This window comes from Crocodylus porosus, unplaced genomic scaffold, assembly GCF_001723895.1.
Source record: "Crocodylus porosus isolate Cpor-Errol unplaced genomic scaffold, CroPor_comp1, whole genome shotgun sequence".
Lineage (NCBI taxonomy): Eukaryota > Metazoa > Chordata > Crocodylia > Crocodylidae > Crocodylus > Crocodylus porosus.
The window spans coordinates 4,666,019-4,673,926 of NW_017728944.1; the positions used below are offsets into that span (position 1 = coordinate 4,666,019).

General features: G+C 53.3%; 1 protein-coding gene across 1 annotated transcript in view; it reads right to left on the reverse strand.

Moving 5' to 3' along the window:
• Positions 1-7,907, reverse strand: part of KCNH4 (potassium voltage-gated channel subfamily H member 4) — a 44,014-nt gene extending 36,107 nt beyond the window's left edge. Inside the window, exon 1 of the mRNA XM_019550424.1 lies at positions 7,841-7,907. Coding sequence (XP_019405969.1) covers positions 7,841-7,907 — 67 coding nt within the window. The remainder of the gene's footprint in view (positions 1-7,840) is intronic.
• Between the last annotated feature and the right edge of the window lies 1 nt (position 7,908).

Below are 7,908 nucleotides of genomic sequence, written 5' to 3' on the forward strand. Positions count from 1 at the left end.
CCTAGTCATCCCTTGGGGCGCTCTGGTGAACAAACGTTCCCCCAGATCCTGGTGGTCACCCCGATAAACTTATAGGTGGCCATCAGATCATCCATCCTATTCTTATCTGCCCACCCCTATAACCTGTCAAGATCTAGTTGTAGCCTGTCCCTCTCTTCTAACATGCTCACTTCTCCCCACATCTTAGTGTCATCTGCGAACTGGAATAAGGTGCTTTTCACCCCTTCATCCAAATCAGCAATGAAGATATTGAACAGTGTGGGCCCGAGGACCGAGCCCTGGGGAATCCCACTGCCCATATCCCTCCAGGTTGAAAAAGACCTGTCCGCCACCACTCTCTGGGTGTGGCCCTCCAGCCAATTTGTGACCCATCTGACTGCGTAGGCGTCGACACTACAGTCGCCTAATGTTTTAATGAGGATGGGGTGAAAGACAGTGTCAAAGGCCTTCCTAAAGTCCAGGAAGACTATGTCCACCACAACACCTGCGTCCAATGCTTTTGTGACCTGGTCATAGAAGGCCACCAGGTTGATCTGACAGGACCTGCCTTGAATGAACCCGTGTTGATTGCCCCTAAGCATAAACTCTCCTGCTGCTCCCTCGCAGATGTGCACCTGCATAATTTTCTGAAAGAGCTTCCCCCGGGACCAAGGTAAGATTAATGGACCTATAGTTTCCTGGGTCCTCTTTTCTCTCTTTTTTGAAAATGGGAACCACATTGGCCCTTTTCCAGTCGTCAGGCACCTCGCCAGAGCACCATGAGTGCTCATAAAGCTGTGCCAGGGGTCCTGCAATGACCTCTGCCAGTTCTCTCAGCACTCTGGGGTGGAGATCATCAGGACCTGCTGATTTGAACATGTCTAGTCTCTCCAGAAGTTCCCAGTTTCATCTCTGCCTTAGCCTTCCTAACAGCCCCCCTACAATCTCGAGCCAAGGAGGTATAATCCTCCTTGGTGATGGCCCCTCCTTTCCATTAGGTGTACACCTCCTTTTTGGCTTTGAGGCATTCGTGGATGCTTTTGGTGAGCCAGGGGGGCTTTTGAGCACTCTTGCCCCCTTTGATCTGCATGAGGATTGTCATGCTTTGGGCTTGAAGGATCATCTCCTTCAGGAATGACCACTCTTCTTGGACTCCCAACTCCCGTCCCCTCCGGGACCTCCATGCCTCCCCAACCAGTCCCTTTACCTCATTGAAATCCTCCATCCTGACACTCCTCCATTCCTAGGAAGGAGACCTGAAGGCCTGATCCTGCAGCATAGACCTGGAGTAATGGTACCAAACTAACAGGACTGATAGGGTGAGACCAGGACCCAGCCAGCAAGCCATGGGTCATTCATCCTCAGGCACAGTGGTGATGCGTAGGGAGTGCACGCGCACCCCCCCCCCAAGTGCTGGTGCACCACATCACAGTAGCATTCTCTGCTTAGGCAGCAGGCGGGGGAGCAGGCGGGAGTGCTGAGGGCCCCCTGAGAGAGCCAGCTAGGGAGTGGAGGTGCCAGGAGAAGTGCCATCGCCACTTCTGGGAGTGTCCCTGGCCTTTCGGGTGCATTGCAGGCACTTCTGGTCAGCTTAGAGGGAATGCTGCTTCTGGGTTTGTGACAGCTGAAAAGTATGCCTGTGTGATAAAAGTGCTTGCTGAAGGCTCTATGAAGACTAGATTGTGTTTTTCTGTGTTTATTTAGATATTAAGCTATTTGTTTTGCTAAGAGCCTAATTAAAGTTTAAGATGTAGTAAGGCCTTGTATAAAGTAAGACCTAGTGAATTTAGCAAAGCCTTGAAGTAGTAAGGCCCTGTGGCGTAGTTAAAATGACCTTATCAAAGGAATGCAAGGCTTGTACTGCTACTGGTCAGTCTAAGGACAGTTGAAGTAAAAAAAATCTGAGTGGCTGTACATTATCAGAACCGTTCAGAAGCTCTAAATTGGCTGGAATATCTGGAAATCATTCTGAAGGAAGATACAGCTCTATGAAAAGGATTAGTTAGCTGTTGGCCTGGATCAGTGAGCCCATGGACTTCAAGGAGGCCAAGGACAGAATACCAGGGTCCTTCCTGGTACCTCTCGGACCGCTCTGATCGAGGATACCCAACTTCGCTGAAATATGTGGAAAAAGAAATTTGTTGTACATCAGGCATCAGAGGGGAATGCCAACAAGTTGCTGACGCAAATTGTTCTGGTCTGTCATTGTTTGTCTTGTTACTACATGTAGTTGTATTTTTGTTAAGTCAATAAACCTTTCTTACCTTTCTACCCCCAACCACACTATCAATCCCAAATGCACCACAGGCACCTGGGACAGGGTTGGCGTATGCAACTAGCTGCAGGAGGACCCCTCCATCACCCCCCCCATCTGTACAATCAGCCACAAGGGGACTACCCCCTTCCCCCAGTCACTGACTGGCTGCTGGGGGGACAAGTGCTAATGTTTCTCTGTCCCAACCAGCAGCCCCCTCCTATCCCAGTGCTAGGAGGATTAAGGGCTCTGCTGACACCCTTTAATTCTGACCTGCAATCCTCTCCTATCATAACATCTCCCCCACCTAAACCAGATCTGCTGATGCCTCTCAGTACCTACCCAGGATCCTTCCCCCCCATGCCTTCCTGCATCTCTCGGAACTGCTTATGAAGAGGCAGCCACCTCCTTTCTTGGCCAGTCCAACACCTGTAGAGGTGTTCATTCTCTCTCTCTCAGGCCATTTCCCTTGACAATAGCCACCCTATGGCTCCCCAACTCCCACCCAATTTCCTCCTTTCTCATCTGCTTACAGCCTGTCCTCCTGGCCCAAGCCAAGCCACTAGTTGTTACAGTTCAGTTCTTTGCACCACTCAACCTTTCTGCACCAAGCTGAATACACCTGGCTTTGAGAGTCTCCCCTGTCCCTAGTCCCTGCAAGAGGCCAAGATCTATATGGACCAAGGTGTGGGTGCTCACTGGAACAGAACCCTGAGTCAAGGGAATCAGGAGCAGAAAGCAGAGATCCAGAGCAGTCACTGGCCAGGGGGTCTGGGGCAGGCAGCTATAGCTGTAAGGGACCAGGATATGGGCAATCACCAAACTAAAGCCACAACCTAGGAGCCAGCCATCTGAAGACTGTAGTCTGGAATAAGAGGGCCAGAGACTGGCAAGGCAGTCTGGAAGCAAAGGGGTCCAGAACAAGACGCCAGTAGGCACTAACAAGGTTGAAGCCAGGGAGACAACAAACAGGACTCCGGGAACAAGAAACTAGGAACAAACAGGTAGGACTCAAAAAACTAGGAACAGAGTCAGATGCCCAAGGCTAGACAGAGGTGCATCTTTCCTGTTAAGTAGCCTCTTGGGCACACCAAGAGCTGCTACTTACAAGGAGGCACCCATGTCCATGCAGGCAACTGGGGCCAGCTGGGGGTAGGCCCACCCAGGTAGGCCCACCCAGGTAACCAGGACCAGCCAGGGGCAATTTAGTCTGCCTGCAGGGGCAATTTAGTCTGCCTGCTTCCCTCTCTTTTGATACCTGCCCTGGGACCTGGAGCTCATGCTGCTTCTGAGGAGTTCTGCTCAACAAAGAGAAACACTTCAGTCTTTGTACAACTTCTAACACTGACATGTCAAGCAGAAGCCACCAAACATGACTGAATGAGGAGTGACTAGGAGTCGAGAACTCTTGGGTCCCTCTCCTGCCTCTGGGAAGTGAATTGGGCTGAGCTATTCTAGGACTCCCCCAAGTCAGAGGGACCTGAGAGAGCCCTGCTGGGCCCCTGCCTCTGCTTCATGGCCCATTCCCTCCTACTGCTCCCAAAAGTGGCATCCAGTGGCATCCAGCTGGCTCTTCCTAGCAGCCCTGGATACCCTGAAAAGCAAAATTTGTTGCCTGCCCAGAGAAGGTATTTGCCCATTTCTAGATCCTGCAGGCCACATAATTCCAACCTGCTGCTAGGGAAACTGAGGCGCAGACTGGGGAAGGGACTGGCTCACGGCCATTCAGTGACAGTGCTGTTCTGGAGTCTTCACTGGTCAGCTACTATCCCAACCCCTTCACCACTGCTTCACTCCCACAGAAAGAAACTGAACCCAAGAGTCCTGACACCCCTTCTTCACTCTCTTTCAAGAGCCAGGAGTCCTGGTTCTTCCTTCTTTGCATTAATCACAGTTTCACCCTCCCCCCTTGCATTCATGTGTGGTCATTTTCCTCAAAGGTGTGGAGAGAATAAGGCGTGTGTGCCTGCACTGGGGGAAATCAAGCCCTTTGCCGCAGGCTACAGCGTGCTGGGAACTGAGTGGGGGCTGGGATTCAAAAATATAATTAACCGGGGGGTGGGCGGGCACTGTGGTATTGTCTGGAACATCTGGGCTGGCTGGGAGCTGAGGCTGCACTGGGGCTGAGAGACCAGCGCAGCAGAGAATGCCTGCACCTTTGTCTGCCTTGTTTGCGCACAGTGGGCCCCACTACAATGGTCTCACCTTCTGTCTCCCTACACCCCATCATCAGTCTCATTGCACAAAACCTGCCCCTAGCCAGGTCCCCCACCTAACCCCTCTAGGACCCAGGCCCTGCCCTATCAACAGCCCATTCCCATAGGTTAGGGAGTGGTTAGGAGGCATGGGAAACTGGGGGCAGTGACAGCAGCAGTAGAGGGTTGGGGGTGGCATGGGGCTTGGTGATCTCTGCCTCCAAAGGAGTCACAGGAATTAGGCCTCAGGTTCCATCAGGCCTCAGGTTCCATCACCACCAACCCCAACTCCAGGCAGGGCCATTCCCCACTACCAGCCTCAAGGTACCTGCCCATCTCTAACACACCTGTCTGCAGGCTAGGGCACCCACCTGCCCCTTCTGAGTGCCCAAAGAGGAAGCAATGAGTGTGGTATGGCCCATACTGATGACTGGAGGGGTGTTGAGCAGAGGAACCCATGTCCCCCAGAAAACAGGACTGGTGGGTGGGAGCTCTCGGGGTGCCCAAGGCCTGATTTTCAGACACCCCCACCTCCCTGAAGTGTACATTTGGCCCCAGCTTCCCTCCCCCTTCAAAGGGGGTTGGTTCTCCTCTGCCTGGGAGCATCTCACATCATTTGCCACTGCCTGGTTCCTCCTGGCAACAGCACCAGCCCAAACACACTGGGTTTCCCTACCCGGGCAGTGAGTTCCCTGAGCCCAGGCTGGGTTGGATGACATGCAGCTGGCCTCATGAGGTGGCACCAGCACCATAGCACCAAGGGACAAAACAATTTGCTTCCCCATGCTGGCTTGTAGAGCCAGTTCAAGAAACCCACTCCAGCCTGCTGCTCAACGGGAAGTGGACCCATGACATACCAGAAGGATTCCACAAAAACTAATTTTCACTTCCATCAAAAAAAGTGGGGGGTTTTCCCCTCTCCAGAAATGAAAACCTGATGGAGGAAAAGCTCCCCAAATTCAGCAAAGGAAAAAATTCCACGTTTTGAGGTTCTTTTTTAAATAAATAAATGAATGAATAAAATCAGCTAAAAGCAACAACAAAATTGTTTTCATCAGATATTTTCTCTGTGGAAAACACAAGGATTTCTAAATAGCTTCAGCCCATAAGCTCCAGGGCTAGCAGCTGCTGTCTTCCCACTGTAATCAGTGGAGACCCTGGAATCCAGCTGGCCAGGAGGGGCTCCCACCACCCAGCTTCCCCTAGCAGAAGATTTCCATGGGGTGTCCTCTTCCCACCTTGCTGATCCCTTGTCTATCCAACAACTCTACACTAACACAGGAGAGTCTAGAGCTAAAAGCAAACTTTTGTGCAACCCAGACCAGCTGCCCTGACCACCCCAGCCACCAGGCCAGACCAGGATGAGACACCACCCCTGAATATGGTGGGCACCGTGCCCCCAGAGTTCTCAGGTGTAGAGCATCCAGAACATCTGCAGGGGGAGGCAGCTGGGTGGGAAAAGGACACCGAGCTCCCAGAGCCAACAATTGACTTCCTCGCTCCTGAGAAACAGCATCTGACAAAGTGTGCTTCAGCCCATGAAAGCCTGTGCTATATATTGACCTACTTTGCTTATTCTATATGGTGCCAATCTACTCTGCCTTCTACTTGACTTCAGACTAACACAGCGAACTACATCTCTCCTCCCTCCTGAAGTCAGAGGCACCCCAGGAGCAGGAGGCAGCATTTGAAATCAAGGACTATTCTTAGGGTTTCCTACCCACTGTCACTTGAGCCCTGAGCTGCGCAGCATCTAGGCAGCCCCTCACTCACTCCTCAGCCCTGGCTGCTCCCTGGGTCTCTAGCACAGGCATGGAGTTAGCCACAGTAATCCTGGTGGACAAGCAGCCAGGGCAGCCCAGACCAGCGCAAGCACTTGTGCTGGGATTGGCTCCACTCCAGCCAGATTCTTTCCTGGGATTCTCCCTCTGCCACACACTGTGGGAAGCCCGGTCAGTGCTGCAGAGCTGGCAGCTGGGGACGAGACGGCACTGTCCCTGGTACTGAGCAGGAACCTGCCAGCTGTGTGTACTCGCGGCACCAAGTGCCCCCTTGGCAACAGAGGAGATGGAAAACAGCAGATCAAGGCAAAACATTCATTGTAATGCAATATATCCCAGCTGCAAGCCTTAGATGCAGCCACAGTGCTGGTCCCTGGCCTTAGACACATAATATTGAGTTTAATCCATACTTATATAATTCTCGGCACAGCTAATGATCCAGCGTGGGGGGCTGGCACGGGGGGAGCCTCAGTGCTTTATACTGCCTTTGTTTCTTCCTCACTGGCTTGGCTTCCCCATGGCCTAGCATGGTGGGGAAGGAAAGGGCGCTGATCTGGGGAACAGCAGCTCACTGCCTGGAGATAAAGGGTTAGGGGGTAGTCTCCTTATGAAAGGCTTTCCAGGAGTCCCAGGAAAGACTAAATTAGTTTTCATTGATCTTTCTGGAAGCTTTTAAATTGCAATCTACTTGGGCAGGCGTGGGGCGAGGAGGTGGGAATCCTCTCACCTACAATGTGGCATTTTATTTACCAAAAAAACATGCTAACTGTACCTTCCCTGGGGGCAGCGTTTCGCAACCCAGGCAGCCTCCTGGGTGGTATGGAAATTCAAGCAAGGAGGGGGCCAGAGGCTGTGAGGGGGGTTGGGGGGGAAGCATCTGAGAGCTGGCAATGGATTTTTTTCTTGACACTTTCCACCAAGTGACAAGCAAATGGGGAAAGCTTGGAGATGGCATTCTCCTCACCAAGCCCAGGGCTCCTTGCAGGTCTGGTACCTAGATAACAACCTGGGCTGTGGAGGAGGGGGGCAGGGGGAAGCCTGATAGTGCAGAACAAGCCCTCACAAGAAGGCAGTGATGCCAAGAAAGGCACCCAGTACCTACAACGTGTTTCCTACTTGCGCAGCAAGTTTCCCACCCTGTCCCAGATCTGCTAGGCAGAAGCCTCTGCTGCCTGGGAGATGCCACACTGCACCACAGAAAGCTAGCAGCCTCCACCAAGCCCAGCCATGCTTTTCCTAGGGGCACACAGCCCCCGGCCACAGCAAAGCGGCACCGTTAAGGGCATCCCATCCTTCACCCTTCTGTGCTGCTGCTTCGCAGCCCAGCTGCTGGGGAAAGAGGCGCATGACGTGGGGGGCCCTGCAGGGTGGCAGCAGTGGTCCACTTGGTGGGGGGAAGAAGCCCTCAGGACTTTTGGGAGGCACAAAGGGGGGGCCATCCCCTGCCACCCCTGCTCCTGGAGGTCTCCTGGGGCGGGCGATGCTGAGCCCAGCAGTGTGGGGCAGCCAGGAAGGGGACTGCAAGGGGGTACCCCACAGCTGTGCCCACACGCAGCCAGCGGGGGAGCCCAACTGCCCCCTACCAGAGCCCCCCCAAAGCGCCCTGGGAGCGAGGGCCCGGCTGCACTTACGTGTCCCATCGAACCTGTTGGCGATGGTGTCCAGGAAGGTGTTCTGCGGGGCCAGCAAGCCCTTCATC